The 23,877-nt window shown below is 35.3% G+C and overlaps 2 protein-coding genes across 8 annotated transcripts; both read left to right on the forward strand.

Moving 5' to 3' along the window:
* Positions 1 to 7,701: 7,701 nt before the first annotated feature.
* Positions 7,702 to 8,352, forward strand: LOC140004726 (secreted RxLR effector protein 161-like). The gene has a single exon (XM_072044868.1). It carries the CDS (start codon positions 7,702 to 7,704, stop codon positions 8,350 to 8,352), a length of 651 nt encoding a protein of 216 aa, XP_071900969.1.
* A 7,832-nt stretch (positions 8,353 to 16,184) lies between these two features.
* On the forward strand, positions 16,185 to 23,227 carry LOC113740158 (cleavage stimulation factor subunit 50). 7 transcript variants are annotated; one of them, XM_027267672.2, is made up of 15 exons: positions 16,185 to 16,325; positions 16,415 to 16,565; positions 17,571 to 17,654; positions 17,783 to 17,901; positions 18,481 to 18,553; positions 18,659 to 18,742; positions 18,834 to 18,920; positions 19,659 to 19,729; positions 19,875 to 19,926; positions 20,031 to 20,088; positions 20,928 to 21,028; positions 21,168 to 21,322; positions 21,727 to 21,835; positions 22,661 to 22,717; positions 22,799 to 23,227. In XM_027267672.2, the coding sequence occupies exons 2-15, from the start codon at positions 16,452 to 16,454 to the stop codon at positions 22,952 to 22,954; spliced, it is 1,320 nt and encodes a 439-aa protein (XP_027123473.2). In that variant the 5' UTR covers positions 16,185 to 16,325; positions 16,415 to 16,451; the 3' UTR covers positions 22,955 to 23,227. The 7 variants fall into 7 exon arrangements, with proteins under 7 accessions (XP_027123473.2, XP_071902274.1, XP_027123472.2 ...); XM_072046173.1 differs by having other exon boundaries at positions 16,187 to 16,325; positions 16,391 to 16,565; XM_027267671.2 differs by having other exon boundaries at positions 16,193 to 16,325; positions 16,410 to 16,565.
* The last annotated feature ends 650 nt before the right edge of the window (positions 23,228 to 23,877 follow it).

The following is a 23,877-nucleotide window of genomic DNA, read 5'->3' on the forward strand; positions in this document are numbered from 1 at the left end:
AAAGATAGAAAATAAGTTTATTAGTACAAAATGTGCACTTCTTAAGATTGGCATATAGCTTCTATCGTTGAAATACATCAAAAACAGACCTCAAGTGCTCCAAGTGTTCATCTAAATTATGACTATAGACAAGGATATCATCAAAATACACTGCAACAAATTTTCTTAAGAATGGATGTAGCATATGATTCATTAAGTGCATGAAAGTACAAGGTATGCTAATTAACCGAAAATGTATAACTAACCACTCATACAACCCATACTTGGTTTTAAATGTAGTTTTCTATTCACCTTCTTCCTTTATCTTAATTTGATGATAACCATTTTTTAAATCTATCTTAGTGAACACAATTGCACCATGCAACGTATCTAATATGTCGTCTAACCTAGGAATAGGGTGATGATACTTTTTCATTATGGCATTGATTGCTCGACAGTCGGTGCACATTCTCCATGACTTATCTTTTCTTCACCACTAGAATGATTGGCAGTTTGGCACTGCACACGGACTCAAGTTTTCCGTCACCCAACATTTGGTCAGCAACTCATTGACTTGGTATTAAAGCTCCCTTGTGTCTTCAGGATTACTCTTGTAGGTTGGTCGGTTAGGAGTGGCTGCTCCAGGGATGAAGTCAAATTGATGTTTGATTCCTCTGACAAGTGGCAATCCACTTGGTATCTCTTGGAGGAAGATATCGTCGAACTCTTGCAAAAGAGAAACTACCTCTCCCGACAAAGTTGGATCTAGCTCGTTAAATTGAGTCAAATTGATATTTGATTCCTCTGACAAGTGGCAATCCACTTGGTATCTCTTGGAGGAAGATATCGTCGAACTCTTGCAAAAGAGATACTACCTCTCCCGACAAAGTTGGATCTAGCTCATTAGTAGACAATAAAATCTCTTTACTAAAAAGTACAGGAAACACTGCTTTGCATTTGGAGCTCTTTTTCACTATCTTGGTTTTCACAAAAAAAAACTCGATTTCTTTCCTAATTTTCCTGTTTTGGCCAAATCCCCTTTGTGATTTTTAGACTCACTAACTTTAGCCTTAGTTAATGATTTTTTTCTCTCACTTTCCTTTTGAAACTCTTGTTGTAAGCTAAGTTAATCCTTATGTACTTGCTTAGGAGTAAGAGGAACAAATATGACTTTCCTACGCCTGTGTGTGAAGGTGTAATTGTTATTAACCCTATTAAAAGAAATTTTTCTATGATATTGCCAGGGTCTACCAAGTATAATATGACTAGCATGAATAGGCACTACATCACATAGAATATCATCCTTGTATCTACCAATCTTAAATGAAACAAGCAACTATTTGGAGACATGAATCTCACTATTAATATTGAGCCAATGTAGCATGTAGTTTTGCGGGTGGTCTGAGGTAGCTAGCTCCAACTTCTTGATCATTAGTGTGCTCGCCACGTTAATATTGCTCCCTTCGTTGATTATCAAGCTAAACACGTTATCTTTGATTAGATATCATGTATAGAAGATATTGTCGCATTGTGCCTCGTTGTCCTTGAATTGGGTGATGAACACTCCGGACAACAGGTCCTAACCCGACTTGGTCATCGATGATGTATTCTTCCCTCGGATTTTCCTCCTTATCTATAAGTGATAGCATACCCTTATACTCAGTTTCATCGTTTGACACTATCTCACCATTGGGGAGCATATTCATTGCCCATTGGTTGGGATATTGACTAGTTATGTGTCCCCGTCCCTGATACTTGAAACATCTAATGCCTCGACTTCTTCTCTTTGGTGGCTCTGAAGACACTTTAGGGGTTGCTTTAGTGTCTTGGTTGGGTGGCTCTATCTTCGGCCTTTGGGTAAATGGCTTGATCGTCTACTTAGGATCAGTAAAATCTCTCCTAGGCTAGCTCTGCCTGAAAGGTGGAGTCGAGTATGTGTAGCTCGTTCATTGTGGTTGACCCCTCTTTTTGAGTCTCTACTCAGTCTTCACTGCCTTGTCAACCATCTCCCCCAATCTCCATGTATGGTTGTAGCTCAAGTCACTCAGCTATGTCAAATTGTAGTCCATTGAGAAACCAAGTCATGGTGGCTTTACAGTCCTCTTGAACATCTGCTCTCAACATTGTGACCTCCATTTCCTTGTAGTCCTCCGTGGGATAAGGTCTACAACTTCTGAAACAAGTCACTATAGTAGTAGCTCAAGACAAATCTCTTCCTCATAATTGCTTGAAACTTGGCCCAAGTAGTGATGACGGGTTCTCCACTCCCAACTAGTCCCACCAAACAATTGCATAATCAATAAACTCGATTACTGCAAGTTTGGTCTTCTGCTCCTTGATGTAGTTGAGACATTTGAAGATCATTTTTGCCTTTCACTCCCACTCGAGGTATGCCTCGGGATCCAACCTCTCTTGAAACACCGGAATCTTCATTTCAATCCCTTTTATAGGATCACTTCTTTGATTGGTCTTGACTTCTGTTTAGACCTTTCGTCATTAGAGTTTTCGAATTCTCCAACTTTACTCTTGTCTAGTCGCCCTTTAGATGGCATTTGAGACAACTCCATGCAATCCATTCTTTTATGCAAGGCCTTCATATCATTATATATTCTTCTAGAAAAATCTCCAAATAAGGCCTCTAACTTAAGGGTTAGGTCAACTTTAGGCTCATGTCCCTTCATCACTTAGATACCCTGCAAGAAAAGTTAGTATAAAGAAAATATATCCTTTCTCGCTCCATTACGTGTATGCACTCAACACTCATGTTTACACTCAAATTTTCCTCTAATAATCTCACCAAAACTCTCTAATGACTCTTGGCTGCTTCCCTTGAATAATCCCTTCAAAATGTTCTAATTCAAACTCTATGATCAAGTCCATTGGTGAAGTAATGAATGTACTTGGTAAGTCAAAGAAAAGACACGAATTCTGAAAATTTGGATGAGGAAATTTGGATAAAGAACAATGATGCTTGAAATTCTACTTGTGTAAGGCTAGGAAATAATGAGTTAACAACTAGTGAACACGACTCAACATATTAGTTCAAAGGATGACTAAAATTTTCAAAATTTTAGCATTAGACCACTGGAACTTTGAAGATGTATTCAAAGCTGGAGATTATTGGAATTAACTAATAATTAACAGCTCAAACACTAACAATGTTGCAACACAAAGACTTGTAAGATTGATACCTAGAAGCTGAAATTTTGATGCTTGACAGAAATCTGTAATGTTGGCTGCACTTTAGGACTTAACTATTGGAAGTTTTGGTCGAGATTTCTAGACTTCTGAGGATGAATTTTTTGGCTAGAACTACTAGAAAAGAAAGCTAATTAATGACACAAAGAAAGCTGATGACTTGACTCGGCGCAAGAAAGCTGTGATTTTTTTTTTCACACTACAGCTAAGAACTTTGGATGAACAAGAGGTTGTGGATTGACAGAATTTGTGGCTTTGATTTGAACAAGCTTCAATTCCCAAATCTCAAACAAACTTCAAGAATGTATCAAGAATTCATGAATATTCAAGAAAAGTGATCCCAGAATTCAAGAAACAAAGAAATTTCTGGAAAATTCCCCTCAAACAGCCAAGGTTTCTCGGTTTGCAACAAGACAATTTCAAGAATTGAGACAAAAATTTCAAGAACTTCAAGATTGTTGTTTGAACAATCATGAACTTCAAGAAATCTAGAATTTCAACTCAAAGTTCCAAGAGATTATGTCAGGTTAGTCCACTTTCATTCCAAATTCACAGCTCAAACAATCAAGTACCCTAGCAACTACTTCGGTCCTTTAAGAAAGTTACCACTAGAAATTTTTTTCCAAGAACTAAATTGACTTTTTTTAACTTGAAACCCTGACTATAATCAAGAAACAATAATATTATGAAATTCTAGAACAAAAAAATGGATGAAAACAGCAAGAACAATTCGGACAGAATCAATACAACCAAAACCCTAATTTAGGCGCGACAATAATTACCTAACGGCTAGAAAATTTTTTTCTAAATTTTTGCTGGATTGTTTCACAAACAATTGACATGGATTAATAGCACAAATTAACCCTACAATCCGGACAAAACAAGAGAAAGTAATGACTACAAGTTCTGGACAGATTGCAACAATAATCGGCTAGAACAAGGACAAGACGCAGTGGAACAAATAACCCTAGCGACTGTATTTATTTATTTTTTGTCAATTTTCTAAAATAAATTCCATGAGAAACAATATAAATAAACATTAAATTTTGGACCAGAAACATGAGGAAACAAGCAACACAAAGACACGACAGAGTTGCAACTATAAACAATGGAATTTACTCACGATAAACAAAGAACTAAGACGCGACGAATGAAGAAACCCTAGCGGTTCTTCTAGATAGCAATGGATTGATTTTTAAAAACCAAAAAGACTACGAATTGAACAAAAACAAAAGATATAACCTGAAAATCACCAACTAAATCTGATGCCAGCTGATAGAAACTCTGTTGATGATGAAACTCGCGACAACAAACCCCGAATCGATAGCGATTGTTACAGGCTTGGAATTGATGGAATTTTCTACTCCGGACTCCTCTAATCCCCGTGATTGAAACGTTGATACTATCTTGACCCTCAATCCTATTAATTAGTAAACCTTAGGAATTGTTAGAAGGTGCCACAATCAAGGATGATATTCTTGATTGATAAGCCGAGCGAATATTAAACGATGCTAGATGTTCAAGGATAGCTCGTGGAGCCAAGAAAGCAGTCTCTCAAGAAAGTTTTGTAAAAATATCATAATCTATTATTCATGAACGACGAATGATGTTTTATGTTTCTTGATACAATGCATAACTAAACTGGACTAGTAATGACACAACTAATTGGACATGGACACTTGGCCCAAAGTCCTAACAACTACCCGCGGATCCAAGCTCAAGGCGGACCATTTTATTTAGCTACTAATTCAAGCCCAAATGTAACGAATTAAAGTAGGCCTAGCTACAAACTAACCTCGACCTCAAGATTCATCTTCAACCGTGATTTGGAGCAAATTAACAAGACTTAAACCCATGCTTGACACTCCAACTAAATCTTGGACTACTCGAACCATGGATTGTAATGACTCGTTGAGGCACTTGGCTCGAGCTCGCATAATCAGACTCGTCAAGACTATCATAGACCCGACTCAAGTGCTAGGATTGACTTAGACAGTCTTGGATACTCCACCATTGACCAAGTGTGTTCAAAAGGAGGAGAGATTGAAACATGAGATACCAAAAAGTTTTCATCTTGTGACTCATGGTAAAGGAAGTGCAAAGAAAGGAAGAGACAAGAGTGTTCTTATAAAAAAAGATAGCAATAAAGACAAATGCAATTTTTGCAAGGAAGAAAGATTGCCTCAAGTACGAGAAGTAACTCGAAAAGAAAGGTAATCTTAGTTTTGTGTGTTATGAATCTAACTTTACTGAAGTTTCTAATAATACTTGGTGGATTGATTGTGGTTCTACAATTTAAATTTTCAAAACCATGCGGGGCTTTCTGAGCCTAAGAAAGTCGTTGGGAAGTGAACAAAACATCTATTCTGGAAATCGGATGTGTTCATCTGTTGAAGATGTGGGGACCTATCATTTTAAAGATCGATTTTTAATCAAATCTTGAAAATACCTTTTATGTTCCATCCTTTTTAGAAATTTAATTTCTCTTTCTAGACTATCTATTATTGGGTATGATTCTAATTCTCATCTTTCAACCATGAATCTTTTGAAAAATAATAAAATTATTGGGTCTACCAATTTAGATGGAATGTTATTTAAACTTAAGTTAGACCCCACATACGAATATAGCCTTTTAACTATGCATGGTACAGGTACTAAATGCGGTATTATCAATGAGAACTCCCTGAAACTTTGGTATAAGAGATTGGACATATCTCCAATGATAGAATCAAAAGAATAGTGAATGATGAAGTCCTAGAGACTTTAGATTTCACTGATTTTGGTACTTGTATAGACTACATAAAGGATAATCAAACTAACAAAACCTCAAAAGGTGCCAAAAGAAGTTCTCAATTACTTGAGATTATACACACGGATATCTGTGGATCTTTTCCTACCCCTTACTTGAATGGCCAGAGATATTTTATCTCATTTATAGATGATTATTCAAAATTTATGTATCTTTATCTTTTGTTTGATAAATCAAAAGCACTTGATGCTTTTAAAATTTTCAAACTAGAGGTAGAGAAACAAAAGGAAAAAAAATCAAAATTGTTAGATTAGATAGGGGTGGTGCAAGCACACAAATAAAAGACAAGCATATGGTCCAATTTCTAAGTTTCTCCAATAAGAAGGTATTGTTGCTCAATATACAATGCTTGGCACACCACAACAAAATGGTGTAGGCAAAGGGAGAAATCGAACTCTCATGGACATGGTTAGAAGCATGATTAGCAACACTAGTTTATCTTTATCCTTATGGAGCAAACCTTTAAAAACAGCTGTGTTTATTTTAAATAAGGTATTATCCATGGCTGTTCTTAAGATGTCTTTTGAAATTTGGAATGGATGAAAACCTAGTTTAAAACATTTACACGTATGGGGTTGTCCAGTTGAAGCGAGGGTATATAAGCCACACATTAAAAAATTGGATGAACGTATAGTTAGCAGCTTTTTCATAGGCTATGCTGTTAACTCCAAAGTGTTTAGATTTTACTGTCCTTCACACACTCCAAATATTGTTGAAACTAGAAATGCTAGGTTTCTTGAGGAGCACGAAATCAGTGGGAGCAGTTCTTAAAAGGTGGAATTAGAAGAAGTAAAGGATGCACCTATGTTACCTTTACATGAGCTAGTTGTTATTCAAAGAATTGAAGAACAACCAATTGAGCAACCTCCACCTGAGCAACCACAACACGAACAATCAACAACAGTTGATCCCACTAATCAAACTTCCCATGAAACAATGGGAGTTAGAAGATCCACAAGAATTAGAAGGTCAGCAATTTCTAGTGATTATGAAATATATCTCCAAGAGTCTGACTATGATGTTGGACATAAAAATGACCCTAGTTTATTTTCACAAGCCATGAATGGAGAAAACTCCACATCTTGGTATAATGCCATGAAAGAAGAAATGGAATCAATGGCTAAAAATAAAGTCTGGAATCTCGTTGAATTACCCAAACAGATCTCTATTATAGGTTGCAAATTGATTTTTAAAATTAAAAAAGATTCAATGGGTAATATCGAACGATATAAAGCTAGACTAGTAGCAAAAGATTTCACTCAAAATGAAGGCATTGACTACCATGAAACCTTCTCTCCTATTTCAAAAAAAGATTCATTATGTGTTACCATGGCAATAGTAGCCCACTTTGATTTGGAGTTACATCAAATGGATGTGAAAACGACGTTCCTTAATGGAGATCTTGAAAAAGGTGTATACATGTGTCAACTTGAGGGTATTGTCAAAAATGACAACAGTCAACTTGTTTGCAAGTTAAAGAAATTTATATGTGGACTGAAATAGGCTTCCCATCAATGGTATATTAAGTTTCACAATGTTGCTCTTCATTTGATTTTGTAGAGAATATCATTGACTAGTGCATATATCTTAAGGCAAATAGGAGAAAATATATTTTTTTAGTCTTATATATAGATGGTATTCTTCTTACGAGTAATGATATGGGTTTGCTGCATGAAACTAAACAGTTTCTTGCACAAAACTTTAAAATGAAAGATATGGGTGAAGCCTCTTATGTCATTGGCATAGAGATTCATAGAGATAGAACAAGAAAAATTCTTGGTCTATCTCAAAAGGCATACATTGAAAATGTTTTAGAAAGATTTGGAATGAAGCACTACTCTTCCATTGCAGCTCCTATTGTCAAAGGAGAAAAATTCAGTTTGGATCAATGTCCTAAAAATGGGTTGAAACGAAAAGAGATGGATAGGATTCCGTATGCTTCGCTTGTTGGAAGCCATATGTATGTTCAAGTCTGCACCAGACCTAATATTGCTTTCACAGTTGGAATGCTAGGTAGGTATCAAAATAATCCTGGAAAGAATCACGGGAAAGCTACCAAAAGAGTTTTGAGATATTTGCAAGGGACCAAGGACTACAAACTTATATACAAACAATCTGACTATTTAGAAGTACTTGGATATTCCAATTCAGATTTTGCTGGATGTGTGGACTCAAGCAAATCTACTTCAGAGTATATTTTCCTTCTTACTGGAGAAGCAGTATCTTGGAGAAGTATAAAACAAACAATTGTTGCATCATCCACAACAGAAGCAGAATTTATTGCATGCTATGAAACTACATTACAAGGTTTATGGTTGAAGAACTTCATATCAGGCCTACAAGTGACCATTGAAAATCTTCTGTGACAACTCTGCTGCTGTGTTCTTTACTAAGAACAACAAGAGTGGAAGTCGAAACAAGCATATCGATATTAAGTTCTTAATGGTCAGAGATCATGTTAAAAAGCAGGAAGTAATCATTGGGCATATTAATACTAAATTAATGATTGTTGATCCTATGACGAAAGGATTGTCGGCAAAAGTCTTTCAGGATCATGCAACTCATATGGGATTCAACAGCTCATGCTATATTATTTCTATTTTCTTGACCATTTGTGTCTAGACATTTGTTATTAATGTTTGCGCGTATTAAAATTGATACATGTATAAAGAAGTTATCTTTTGATCCATAAAGTTGGATCCTAAGTAACTTATGTGAAGTTATTCATAAAGTTCTTTTAGAGCATTTGATTAGGAAGTATAATATATTGTAATACATGGAAGGAAGTGTTCACAATAAGAACATAACCGCCATTATTCAAGTATTCTTATTTTCTAGTTAAGCAACTGTTCATAACTATTGAGTCTATTAAGTGACAATAAAGACTTATGGCCGTTTAACCATCATTCAAAGGTTATCTGATTATGACATGTGAGTCAAGTAAGAGAATGTAAGACTTACCTCCTTTAGAGGCAATTATGACCTACATAATTGATTCTAAAGTGATTGATATTTTAATTAATTGATTAATATCCCATTAGATAGTGATTGATGATTGATATTCTGATTAATTGATTGACATTTTATCAATAATTAATTAATATCTTTCATTTATTAATGATTGATTGGTATCTACTATTAATTGATATCTTTTTCAATTAGTTAATCCATGAATTAGTCAGAAAATGTTATTTCAGTTATGAATTTTGGCAATATTTTCTTGATGGAAGGAAATCCTAGGGATTTTTGTATTTGCCAGTAAGGGTCTCTAGCCTAACTTATAAATAGCTTGTGATATTCCATCAATTGTACACTTTTGATTAGGCATAGATTAGAAGATTCTTACTCTAAATTTTCCTTCTACTTTTCTTCTTCTACACATCTACATTGTTTTTTTTTTTTTTGTTAATATAGACAAGAAGAAGGCAAGAAAACAAGGAGCTGTAAGGATTAATCTCTGCTCAACAACAATAGTTAGAGATAAATCATTTAAAACTACTTAGTACAACTCATTTGATTAGGGCTTCGCTCATCCTCCCTCTAGTAGATGCTTTTCTCTCTCTTGGAATAAGAGCCTTATCTCTCTATTGATGGGAGTATTAGCACCATTTCAAACTTTCAAAAACTTTAATTTCCCGCACCTTTAATAAAAATCTAGATCTATCTGAATCTGGTCAAAGCTTTCAATGCAACCAAAACCATTGAATTAGTGAAGTAATGAAAAAATCTGAGAAGTTGAAGTACGAGTATGAGCAATGCAACAACTAAAAAGCTTCAAGCTAGGTAAAACTTGAAAGCCGATGATGTGAATTCGAATCCCCAAACTCCCGCTCTTGAATAAATGAATTGCACCGGTAGCGGAAGGATTTATCTTGATTAGGTTATAGAATAAAAGTTGATGGAAAAATCTCGACTCCTCTAACCCTCGAAATTATGAATCTTGAATTTAATCGTGACCCATAACTTAACAAATTAGTGAATCAAGATTTGTTGGTAGAATGACACCACAATTCAACGTGATCTTAAATTGATAAGCCAAACTTGAACAAAGGAGATGCAACTCACTTTGTATCAAAGGACGCTCCCAAAGGAATAAGAAAGAGAAAACTCTCAATTTTTATTCATCTGATAATTGTTTAACTACAAAAAATATCATAAGTTTGACTATTTATAACCTTACAAAGAAGCAAACCTACTCTAAGTTGGAAACAATGCAAGTTTTCTTATTCAACTTGACTAACTAATGGACAATTTATAATCGGCCCAATGAAGGCATTAAGCTAGCCGAACATAACCCAATAAAAAATTAATAACTAACTCAAGTAATATCAAGTCTAGAGACTCTAAATCAGATCCAACTCAACATGAGATGTTAGACTGAACTTATTCCTACCAAATTAACTAGAAATCTGAAAAATAAACTACTAAATTACTACTAAAATACTCAATCTCTTGCAGCTCAAAACATGGCCCATAAGCGACCTATATTTCGCATCATTCCCCTCCTATTAGAAAAGATTTACCCTCAAATCATAGATGGAAATGAATGACACCAGCAAGAGTTGGCAGTATGCAACCCCAAATCTCTACATATTGGCTCTCTTAAATTGAATGATACTTGCATACGTCATAATTGTTATACTTCGGTGCACATGTCTCTTGGATAGCTTAAAAATGCTCACAATCAACCATGGAAAACTCATGGCTTTACTCCAATGTCTCCTTGAAGATAATGCATGTAGCTTTGGTTCCATGATGCAAGGTAAAATGTATGGTTCATTGGCAGCAAAGTCACATCTTCTTGGATCCTCCATAATGCAATTGACAAAATGAAGAACACCTTGAACATGATCAATTTTATTAGATTGAGTATCTCTTAGAACACTTGTTGTAAAATGGTAAGAAGGCATAGGACAAGATTCAAGAGCAAGAACTCCCTTTGAAATTTCATTATTCCTCCTAACAAGCAAAGTAGGCTCATGGGTGCAGTTGAATATCAATGGATAGCAAAGGGATATAACACTTAAGATGCAAATTGCATGAAAATTCTGATATTCACCAATGGATTTAGGAATAGAACATGCCATGATCAAATCAATCTCTCCTTGCTTAACCTGCATAAAAGAAGAAAAACTAAACAAAGCGAAGGTAAGTTAGTTAGGAAAATAAGCCCTCGTATTTTTGTCCAAGGTCAGTGCACTTTCTCCCTTTTCTTCCTTCTCAACTAACTCATGACAACTAATTTCTTAGATGGAACTTCAAGGTTTTCAAACTCAAGTTCATTGTTAGCATACATAGACAGTTCTTCAATCAATGGCAGACTAAAAGGAACATCTCTTTTATTACCATCGGTTGACACATGATTAAGTTGCTTAAAGTATGAATTCAGCACTTGGCTAATTTCTCCCATCATAGAGTCAACCAATTCTTTAGTCTGACTTCGAAAATCATCTTTTGATTCATGAGGCTTTGACTCAATTCGAGAATTCTTAGACTCCATGACTTGATTGTCACAACATTCCTTAGATGAAGCTAGTTTGGTTGATAAAGACCTTGGCTTGGATGCTCTACTCAAACTCCTTTGCTCCTCCTCACACTCATTACAAGTATGCTTATATCTTTCACATACATACAAAGCACGAAAATGATCCATTTCTTCCCGAAGTGAATTAAACTCATGTTGTGAATGCGACAGTCTCAAAGAAGTTTTGGAACTAGAGTGATCAAAATCCCTCCTCTTGGAAGGTTCGTACTCCAAGAATTCTTGATGATATGAATGAGATGCAACTCCATGAGACATGGTTAAGTGACTTGCAAAATTGGTTGGCAAAGAAAAGAAATTCCTCACAACACACAAGCTCATGTGTATGCGCTCGTCACTCTTGTATCACTCAAATTTACACACTGTAATAATCTCACCACTCTTTCAAGTCCTTGATCACAATCCTCATGACAATATGGATTGCTCACAATTTGATCAAGATGGCTCAACAATTCAATTAACAAGTGGCAATGGATAGAATTTCAAGAAAATAGCTCGAATGTGACTCAATGAGACTTGACTCAAAATCTGGAAAATTTGACTCAAAATTACACAAGAATAGAAGAAACAACGGGTATAATTGATAAAACAATGACTCGGCAGAAATTTGAAAACTTAGAGACTCTACCCAATTGTACTTGACTGGAATTTGGAAGTTTAGATCAATTAATTCTTGGATTTACTTTTGGAAAGCGAAATATTATTTTAAGGAGCTTTTCTAAGTGTATCAAGTGGCTTAACAAATCAAATTGGACAAGAATTTATGTGACCAGATTTTGGCAACAATCCAAGTCAAATTAGGTTTCCAAATTCAAGACTATTTTCTTGTTTCCAAATTCAAGGCTATGATCCATCCAAGAACTTATTTCTTCTTTTTTTTTTTCAGATCAAGTTTTTTTCTCCTTTTTTTATTCTTTCAATTCAAATCAAGAAACAAGAACAACCGCAATTCCAAGTTCAAGAAGATGAATTAGGGTTTCAACAATCACAATATTTTGAAATTTTTTGATTCAAGATTTCCAAGAACCCAACTATACAATCCAAGAATTAAAAAAAAAAAAAAAAACACCAAAGGTACGGAATTTTTTTTGTTTCGGATGAATGGTAACTGCTATAGTATGATGAAAGTATTTGCTACAATACGATGAACAGTAATCACTACAGTATGATGCTACAGTACTGATTTTTTTTTTTACTCAATAAAATACAAACAAAGATGACTCAACAAGAAATCAAGGAAACAACTAGAAACAAACGATACAAATAGAACTATGAAGATTCAAACCCTAAAGGTGGAACTTTTTGCTTTGAATTGGGTAGGGTTTGGTAGAAGAATAAAGAAGAAAATAAGAAAAGAAAATGATATTAACCTGGATCAAGAGTTGAAACTCTGATACCAACTGATATGAATTCGAATCCCCAAACTCTCGCACTTGAAGAAATGAATTGCACAAGCAGCGGAAGAATTTATCTTGATTAGATTATAGAACAAAAGTTGATGGAAAAACCTCGACCTCTCTAACTCCCGAAGTTATGAATCTTGAATTTAATCACGACCCACAATTTAACGAATTAGCGAACAAAGATTTGTTGGTAGAATGGCGCCACAATTCAATATGATCTTGAACTGAAAAGCCAAAACTTAAACAAAGGAGATGCAACTCACTTTGTATCAAGGGACGCTCCCAAAAGAGTAAGAAAGAGAAAACTCTCAATTTTTATTCATCTCATAATTGTCTAACTACCGAAAATATCATAAGCTTAGCTATTTATAGCTTTACAAAGAAGAAAACCTAATCTAAATTGGAAGCAATGCAAGTTTCCTTATTCGACTTGACTAACTAATGAACCATTTATAATCGGCCCAATGAAGGTATTAAGTTGGCCGAACATAACCCAATAAAAAGCTAATAATTAATTCAAATAATAGCGAGTCTAAAAACTCTAAATCAGATCCAACTCAACATGAGATGTTGGACTGAACTTATTCCTACCAAATTAACTAGAAATCTGGAAAATAAACTACTAAACTACTACTAAAATACTCTATATCTTGCAACTCAAAACATGGCCCATAAGCAACCCATATTTCGCATCAACTGACTTTTATTTCTTTGCCTTTGTAATAGTAGTAGCAATATTGTATGGATTCTGAGCTTCTTATCCGTGTTAGCTTCTTTTCTGTTTTTGAGTGGTTTTAGCTTCCCTTTCTGTCTAGTTTCTGTCTCTCTCTAGTAATATAGTAAAGTCGACTTCTCAGTAGAGATAGGACCCTGGGTTCCCACTTGCTACAAGATTCTTATTCCCTTTGCTTTAATTGTAGATCTAGTTTTTCTCTTTCGGGATTAGTTTTTTTATTTCTTTCCTTAGCACTAGAGTGAGGATTACTCTATAGTACCTCGTTATATATCAATGAAGGTGGATTTAGCAGAAATGATAGAAAAGTTCTCCTTAGTTAGGAACGAACTATCTGGAGCTATATTGGATATGGGTGACTTGAAAAGTGGAATTAGAGAGTGCAAGGATAGTCTCATTGGAAGAGTTATGGGAGAGAAGGTTGTAAACTTCACAGATGTAAAAAATTTTGTTACAGCTGCCTATGGTTATCCCAAAAATCTGACAATTTTGGAAATAGGACCTAACCTTTTCCAATTCAAATCCCCAACACAGAGGATAAGGAAATAATAGTGGAAGGAGGTTCATGGATAATAGACAACCAAATCCTGTCCTGAATAGATAGGAAGAGGGGATAGAAGGAAAAATAGAAGCATTTAAGATGGCCTCTTGTGGGTACAGGTTTGGAACCTACCTGTACAGTGGCTAATAAGAGAAGTAGGTTATAAGATAGGAGCAGTGTTTAAACAGGTTAAAGATGTTATAATTCCTCATATGGGAGGAAAGAAGGGAAGACATTTGAAGATGCTAGTGCTAGCAGATCTGTCAAAACCTCTTCTTAGAGGAACCATAGTGAAAACTGCAGGTAAAATGAAATGGGTAGTCTTCAAGTATGAAAGATGCCTAGATTTCTGCTATAACTGTGAAATCATTGGTCATAATGAGAGAACATGTACCAATCAGCAAGAATTAGCAGGTGGATTTGCAGATAACCAATATGGTCCTTGGCTGAGAGCAAGTACTTTTAAAGGATCCTTATAGAAGGAACAAACAAGGCATAAGATGGACAAAGATAGACGGTACTAGAAATTTCAAAATAGAGAACTGATTGAAAAGGTTAAACCAAGAAGCCGCTTTGAGAAAAATCAAAGGAACTAAATATGATTCTAGAGAGTGAAAAGACTTATCACCAAGAGCTGGCAAGAGACTTGAATGTGATGTGAATTGAAGCTAAGCAAAATGTTCCTCCTCAAAGTATAAACTACAAAGGAATTCCCCAGGTTCAACAAGAGTATTAGCAACACCAAGAGGGATTAGTGTCTGAGCAGCTAGAAGCAAACTGCAAAGATGTAGTAAAGACCCAAACTTTGGAGGAAGCTGCTGAGATGGAGGAGGATAGTAATGTAAGAATAAGTACTATTGATAAGCCTAAAACATTGGGAGGTGAACAAGAGGATGGGATGATGATTCAAGAGACATATAATAATAGTGAGAGGGTTGAATTCTCCCATTAAAGCCAAACAGCCTTTAAGAGAATTGAATGGCCAAGAGAACAATCAGGCAGGCATGGGAAAGAGGAAAATGACTCTTAGAGATAAGGAAATGGAGGAAGTAGGAACTGAGAATCAAAACTTGAAAAAAGCTAAATCAACAAAGTTGGTGGAAATAAGAGAGCCTTTAAAAGTGGAGGTGTGGTCCTTCCCTGATGGCGCCCCCAAGGAAATATGAGACTTGTTGTATGGAATTGTCAAGATGTGGAGAGCCCCTTGATCATTCTCCATTTGAGGGAGATTAACAACCTTCTCTCTCTAGAATTTATTTTCCTTAGACTAAGAATAGAAAAAGGTATATGGATAGAGTAAAAAACTGGCTAAGGTTTGATAATAGTGTGGTAACTAAGACTATGAACAGGGTAGGTGGTATGTGTTTATTGTGGAAAGATGAGATCAGAGTTTTGGCAATATTCCAAACAATTTTCACTATTGAACCAAAAATAGAGGGAAGGGAACCACAGGAAGAGTGGTGGTTTATAGGAGTGTATGCAAAGCAAGGCAAATTAATATAAAACATTGGGTTGCCTCCTAATAAACGTTATTGTTTATAATCGTTGGCTCAAATCAAAAGTCATAATTTTTGGAGAATATTTTGGAGGGGATAAAGAACTAATTCCTCCTCAAGTGTTAAAACTTCTCTTTCTATCCTCCATTTTTTAGCTTACCCAAACTCCAAACCATCTACATTATCAACAAGAAAATGTTAGCATTATTACAATATATATGAGAATTTTTTAAAAAACAATTCAAACAATCCCAAGGCCTACTTGATTTCTTTGGATTAAGAAGATTTGAAGTAAAATAATTCACTTCATAAATTTCAATCACCTTTTTATTTTCCCAATCATTTTTTTATCTCACATACATCACATCACAAAAAGTGTTACAGTAATTATTTCAAATAAATCATCCAAACAAACTCTTATCCAAACAAACTATTTGTCTATTTGAATTTTAGGACTAAGGACATCTTTTTCTTTAGTTCTTAATATTTTTTTGGGTTCAAAATCGTTTTCAAATTAGCAAAAATATTCTTCTCCTCCTCTTCACCAGGAAAATTCTGAACGCCGATACACCGTACGTTCAGGCCACGTTGCCCATCACCCATCTTAACAAAGACGTATTAGCAGTAAGATTTTCTTGCTTATGTTCCAAGTAGATTTTCTTGCTCATAGTCTGAGTATTTAACTGTAGTTTTATTTATCCCGAACAGTGCAGCAATAGCGGCAGCCTTGCCACCAGTACAAAACAGAGAATGGAGAGCACGAATAACAATAACAGGTTGGAGCAGACACTTCAGGATGGAAAGCTCTATCGACACGTTAATTCACTAATTGTTGCTCATCTTCGTGACAACAATCTCAATCAGGTATTTCGATACTGCTAATAGTTTTTAGATTTTTCCTGCATAATTCTCCTTTCCGTGATAATTTTATTTGTTTTTGTTCTGTGGAATTTTGTTATGTTTATAAATTTATTGTTGTTGTTGGAGATAAACTAAATGACCAACAGATCATTTTTTGGTGACGAATTTGGTTTTTAGTTTGTTAACTTGAATTTAGAAGCTCAATGTATGAGATTAGTTCAAGGAATTAATTTTCACATCTGGCATGAGTTCATTTCTGAATTACAACAATTTTTTAGGAGGGATTTGTCCATTATTCGGTTTATATTAAGTTGAAAATTCACTTGGCATTGAAGTTATACGCTTTGAAGCATGGATACTCTGATTTCTCATAAGTAGCTGGACACTGTTGATTACAAGTTCAAGAACCATGTCACTGCTAAAAAGTTCCTAGTAAAAAGTTTGGACGCTTTCGGAGTTGATAATTTATGAGAGGGTGCTATACTTTATAAGAAGGTTGGGTTCATCTTTGTTAAACAACGATGAAAATGATATGTATGAGTTTCTAGGAAATCTTAACACAAAACATGTAAAAGTGATTTTTTATGAAAAGGTGAAATTATTAGGGAAACATAAATGCATAATTATGTTATTGGATGAATTAGAGGAATCCAATGATTGTTTCTACAACCTCTGCATTTAACCTATGAAACATATGATTGTTGGGATAATATGGCTCTCTAATCCATTCAGTTGTGTGTATTTTTCAAAGAACCTGAACATGTATCTATGCTAAAGTTTGATGTATGGCTAGGATTATATCCTACTCATGCAATACAGTCTGCCTGTGTACTTGGTTTTTGAAAATTTGTATCTTCTGTGACTACTTTATGGTTATATCCTATAACCTACTTGTATTTTATGTCCACATGTTCATATACATTTTTATCCCCAGTCCTGTCTTGCGCTATATTTGCTAATGAATCAGGCTTTTCAGAGTCCTAAGCCACTAGTTCGAATTTTTCACAGGCTGCAAGTACGGTGGCTTTGGCTACTATGACTCCATTAAATGTTGAAGCTCCTCCTAGCAAGCTTCTTGAACTGGTGGCCAAGGTTTGTATTCTTTGGTAAGGTCCCGATTCTGAGTTGGCCTACTTTGTTGGTTCTTCTTTGTGTGTTTATGTTTAGTTATTTATTGCCTATGGCAAAATGGATTTCTAGTATTTTGAAGTGGTTAGCAGGGTCTTGCAGTGGAGAAAGATGAGATGTTAAGAGGAGTTTCTACAGCTGCATTTTTAGAGTCAAATAGACATGCAGGATATGATTCCATTGCAGCTCCACGTGCCGCTCTTGATTTCAGGCAATCCTCCTTTAAACCACCATATTTCCTCATCAGTCTAGGTTATGCGATCTAATTTGTTACATCTGAAGTACTTATTGAATACCAATTAAAAAAATGAAAGATATTAGTTATTCAAACGCATATAAGGTAGTCAGGAGAGATACCTAAGTCAAATATCAATCAAGGTAAAAGTGAGACTTGAAGTTGCATGTTAATGGGATAAGTTTTAGTATGAAAACTCTCATGGTTGTAATTTATATATAACCCCAAACCAGAAAATTTTATTAGTTCATGCTGTGTGCATAAGTCCTAAATCAAGAACTAGTAATGTAAAATTTCAGGTTTGGATTCACTTGAAGTAGATCTGAAAATGAGACGTGGGTGAGAACTAAGGTTCTTTCTTCTGGGCCAAAATGCCACTTGTTTGTAGTTTTTCAAGTCATGCATTTCATTGTGTTTTGTTTACTTCCCATCCTACAACTGAACGAGCATTTTACACTTCAAAATGCAGCACACTACTTGTTGATGTTCATGATCTTTGGAAACAGCAATGATATGTACTGAGTGCAATTGCTTTTTGCTTCACTTGCCTAATAGTGCCATGCTTGATACTAAAGGATCATCAAAGAGCTTTCCAAAGCATGAGACACGACATGTCTCAGAGCACAAGGTGCCCCTTTGATGTCCATGATAATATTCTTCTTATGATGTACTATTCAGAGCTACATTCCAAAAGCTAATTCTTAAATTCATAGGAGATAATGTTTTCATGCAGAATGTCGCAAGATGTGCAAGATTTAGTCCTGATGGAAGGTTTCTTGCAACTGGCAGTGTTGACACATCAATTAAACTGTTTGAGGTGTTTATCCCTTGTGTCTTTTTTTTTTTTTTTGTTATGCATGTTTTCATTTCATTTCTCACTTCCTTCTTGGCTACTAACCCATGTGCAGATATCAAAAATCAAGCAAATGATGCTGCGAGATGCAGGAGATGGCCCTGTACGGCCTATCATAGGGACATTCTATGATCACGTTCAAGTAAATTTTCACATTTATTGTCTTCATCATAGTAAATCTAGATTTTATTTGTGTTGGGGAATTGAAGTATTCCCTGACTCAGTATATACGCTAAATCTCTAGCACACTCTTTCCATTGAGCTTCTATGGATCTTACTAGATAATTGAACTTGGAGTAGTCTAGCACATCCCTTCAGTTTTGCTTGATCAGTTGGTAGCCATTGCTGAATCTTTCTGAATTATACCTCTGGTTTTCTTGTATGTCCAGTTAATTACAGAATGTAGACTGGCAGAAAAACATTAATGTATGAGGAATTGCTTGGGTCTCAATGTTAGTCGTGTCTAAACCTTCCAAAATTACAGACACTTGGTCCTGCTTTTTGGAGAATGTAGTCACTTGTATTTTCTACTGCATTTTTTGTTTAAAGAAACACCTTGCATAAAATTATTGCAGTTCTACTTATTTTGATTTTTGTATCTACTCTAGTTTTTGGACTTGTTCTTTACTTTCTCAGAGTCTATGTTAACAATGAAAAGGAAAAAATCAAATGAGAGGGAGAAAAGACAACAAGGTTTCTGTTGTGGTTTTGAAGCCTAATTGAAGATAATGTATATGCTTGTATAACTCTAATGCCTCTAACTAATGATTTATTTTCAAAAGACCTAGTTATTGACTTGCACAATGGTTTTTGGTTGAGATGATTTTTCTCATGTTAAAAGTTCATCTAACTTTTATCTAATGCTCTATTTCCCCTGCAGCCAATAAATGACTTGGATTTTCATCCTCAAAATACAGTTCTTGTATCCGGGGCTAAGGATCATACAATAAAGTACAGTATTTAGCATACTTACATCTGGATTCTTTTTGTTTTCCATTCATTGAAGATAATTATTGATGATATGCTGGAAAATGTCTCTTGTGTGTTCTCGATAATGCAATCCTGGATATATCTTATTGAAATGCTTTTTCTAAAGGTTCTTTGATTTTTCCAAGACGGCAGCAAAGAAAGCATTTAGAGTTATTCAGGTTAGATTTTTATCTGTTCAGATTCATTCTTGAATGGAGACAAGAATTTATGATATATGTAGTTTTCTGGCAGTTAGTTTTCAATTTTGGATCTCATTTGACAGGATACTCACATTGTGAGGTCAGTATCATTTCACCCTTCTGGCGAATTTCTTTTGGCAGGTCAGTATATTCTATTACATCTGTACTTTGAATACAAAGGATAGCTGCATCAGTCTTGAGATTGCTGTTTCATTGTTTTATCCCTAGCTATTATGAAAACTTTGTGTAGATTTTGAAGCATAATCCTTTCGTAATATGCATGTATGGACCATACCTTTAGGTTAATCTTGGTAGAACTAGTAATGGTTTGAAACTCAGCCTTCTAAGTTGTACTTAAGGTGCATGACTGATATTTTGATGTACAATATTGATGTTTTTAGCTGTCCATAAAAATCGAATTTTCATCGACTTTCTACTCAATCTTTTTGCTTCTTGGACGACTAAACTTTTCTTCCCCACATGTTTAACTTTATGATATTTATAATGAATTAAGTGGCATTCAGACACATTGGACACTACTACTTTCTTTGGAGTTATGAGCTTCCTAATGTGACAGATTAGTTGGTGATCAAGTGTTGGGAGCATTAATGTGATACACGACATGTTTGGTTTCTACTTATTCCTTCGTATTACATATGCTATGCACTTTAGCAATTGATCACCATTGGGGTTTATATGCCAAGCTATATCATTTTTGTGTATCTTATGCTACACGGTATTTATCAATCATTGTAGTCATATCACTCTATTTTGAAATCTCTTGTTAAGATTATAGTCACAGTGTCTAAACTATATCGCAGCCACACAGCATCTTTGTTGTTTGATACTTCTAAGCGTGACTTCATGAAATACGCTGGAAGAGGTTGCTTCCAGACTAAGTGATTAGTACCTGAATTACTAGTATTCTGAACTACTCTCCTGTCATATTGGTTTCTAACAAGGAGATGAAATTAATACAGGAACTGATCATCCAGTTGCACATTTATATGATGTTAATACTTTTCAATGTTATTTATCCGCAAATATCCAAGATATTGGTCTTAATGGAGCCATAAATCAGGTAAAACTAGCACCTTTTAGACTTGAGACTCCTCCCTGCTTTTATCTTCTTTTGTGCATTTGGGGTTTGAAGCTACAAAGGCATTGGTAGTCCACTTGAATAATAATGCGGATGCTTCACATTAGTTTGCATCTTACAGGTGAGGTACTCATCTACTGGTGGTATGTATGTTACTGCATCTAAGGATGGTGCTATACGGTTGTGGGATGGGATAAGTGCCAATTGTGGGCGCACTATAATTGGTGCACATGGAGCAGCTGAGGCCACAAGTGCAGATTTGACAAAGGACGAAAAGTATGTAAAACATTGATCGTGAATGGTGATAGCCGATAATTACCACAGTCAGCTATGCTTATTGCTGCAAATATTTCTTCTGATCAAAATTTTGTTATTGGGAAAGAAAAAGAATAGCAACATAATCAAGTTTGAAGAAGGTTTATTTGTCAAATAATCTTGTCATATCCAGCTTTTTTTTATATGTGACAAAATGCTTTGCAACAAGTGCAATTTTTCAATCAGACATTGTTTTTCCTCCTTACGTAGAAACAGAGGCTAATCTATGGATCTCTCACTTGTATTATCTACATGTTGAGTCATGTTTTATGCACCAAGCCACTTTTATGTGGAATGGGAATTGCTACGCATGAATTGCTGTTAGAATTCCTACGAGTGACCCTATTCAATTATTAAACTCCCAGGTATGTTCTCTCTTGTGGAAAAGATTCTACTGTGAAGCTCTGGGAAGTTGGCACTGGAAGATTAGTTAAGCAATATCTTGGAGCCACACATACACAGTTGCGGTGCCAGGTATGTGACAAGGTTCTTTTCTTTCTCTTGGTGTTAGTACACAATCTCATCTTCAGCTGGATTATGGTAATTAAGAGATGTTTCTAGTAGTCGAGTAATGTGTACTAGCTTCTTTCTGCTGTTTCTGTTTTCATTGTATCTTACTATGTCATTTTGAAGAAGTCTACATATCTGGCTTGGCATTTAAAAAATTTTTAAAAAAACATAAATAAAAATCTGTCTTGACATTATGGTTTCTTGTCCTATTGAAGATTAAATTTTATGATATTGATCCAAGGTTTCATGAATGAGATAATTGCACAATAAAGTATATTGGAACATGTTATACTTATAATCCAAATAATCATCTTATCTTCAGAAATATCTAATATGGTCCTTGACAGTCCTTAAAATACCCTTCTTAATTTAAAGAATCAGTTGAATATGCAGTACCTGATAGATTAAGTCTTACGGACATTCTGATGTGAACATAAAGCTCGCAAAGATGATTATATATGCGGTTAAAAAGGATGAAAAGAAAAAATATATTGGAGGGGGAGAGGAGGGATGGATTGGGTGACATGGGGGGAGGGAGTGTAAGTGAGAGATCTTGAGTTCGAGACCTTCCACTTGCACAAATATATATATATATATATATATATATATATCAACATAGGCGGCAGGCTAGCCAAATAACCGGTGCAAGAAACTTTGGCCTAGTTATCCATAGTCCATAGTCCATTACATAAAGTCCTGTCAGCATTCAAACAGTTTACCAGATCTCCAGTCAGATACTTGTGCAAATTGCATGTGTGGACTAACAAAAGCTCGATGTGTTTGAAATAGGCAGTTTTTAATGACACAGAAGAGTTCATCTTGTCCATTGATGAAGCCACAAATGAGGTTGGTCAATTTTTTGGATTTACTAGTGTGAACATATAATTACCATTTATTCGAGATTGATTGTTAGATTTTGAGTTGTAGATTGTAGTTTGGGATGCACTTACAGCAGAAAAAGTGGCTCGATGGCCTTCAAACCATGTTGGTGCTCCACAATGGTTGGAGCATTCACCAACAGAGGCAGCTTTTGCTTCTTGTGGGGCTGATAGGTCAATACGGTTCTGGAAGGAGATTCTCTAGGTGCTTTGAGAAGGTTTTGTCATACCATTGTGGCATCAAAATTGGTGTGAAATGGCACGGATGATGAAGAGCCTGGGCAGAACAACTCATCTTTAAATTTTCTCGTGTTTGGCATTGAATTTTGTAGTTCGTCGCATATAGTTTGATTAATACTCCCAGATAGGAACTTTATGTAGGGTTTTGCACTTACAAATCAATTTCACTTGACTTTGACCCTTCTTTGAGATTATGGCATTGTGGAGCCTCTCCCTTCAACCGTTTTTCAGTGGTAAACGGCATAGTTGGATCAAAGTATTATAGAAGATCTTGTTTTGGCAGAAAATCCAGCACTGGTGCGGCGAAAAATTGGCGAATTTTGCTATGTTCTAGTGACCCGCCGCTTTCTTTCCACACTCACTTCTGCACCAACGCAAGAACAGGATAGAGGGGTACTAGAATTGGTTGAATGGCACACTTATATCATATTAATTAAAATGAATGTGTGTAATTAGATTAACTAGTAAATCTATTGAACTGAACCTTTCCTTAGCGCTAGAGCGTGTTTTACAAACAAAATACAAATTTTTTTGTCTGGAAGAAGATTTGGTCACCACAATAGATTTGAGACGGCAAGTGAGATAAGAAAAATATAAGCAATGAGTACGAAATCAAATACAGGAACCCAAGTTAAAACTGCATTAAGCAACTTGACAGCTCCCATGCGAATAAACTGGTCTCATGCAGTTTATTTTTACCTCCTGGTTGCACAAAGATCCATGTGGATGTTTTACATGACCGGAGATGGTGTGAAGATTTCATTTTGCAGCTTAAGATAACCAAACACGGATTTATGGATCCATTTAAAATTCCCTTTAAAGAGTATCTGAGTATTACGTGCACAATATCCTTTACATATCTGTTGAAAGGCTGAAGACACACCAAGC

This window comes from Coffea arabica, chromosome 4c, assembly GCF_036785885.1.
Source record: "Coffea arabica cultivar ET-39 chromosome 4c, Coffea Arabica ET-39 HiFi, whole genome shotgun sequence".
In the NCBI taxonomy this organism is placed as follows: domain Eukaryota; kingdom Viridiplantae; phylum Streptophyta; class Magnoliopsida; order Gentianales; family Rubiaceae; genus Coffea; species Coffea arabica.

Excerpts from the sequence above, each read along its gene's own strand:
- LOC140004726 (XM_072044868.1), top strand. The coding sequence starts at position 7,702 with ATGGGTGAAGCCTCTTATGTCATTGGCATAGAGATTCATAGAGATAGA.
- LOC113740158 (XM_027267672.2), top strand. The coding sequence starts at position 16,452 with ATGGAGAGCACGAATAACAATAACAGGTTGGAGCAGACACTTCAGGAT. Across the intron at positions 18,921-19,658 it reads CATTCTATGATCACGTTCAA|CCAATAAATGACTTGGATTT; the intron begins GTAAATTTTCAC and ends TTTCCCCTGCAG. Across the intron at positions 20,089-20,927 it reads TGGCGAATTTCTTTTGGCAG|GAACTGATCATCCAGTTGCA; the intron begins GTCAGTATATTC and ends AAATTAATACAG.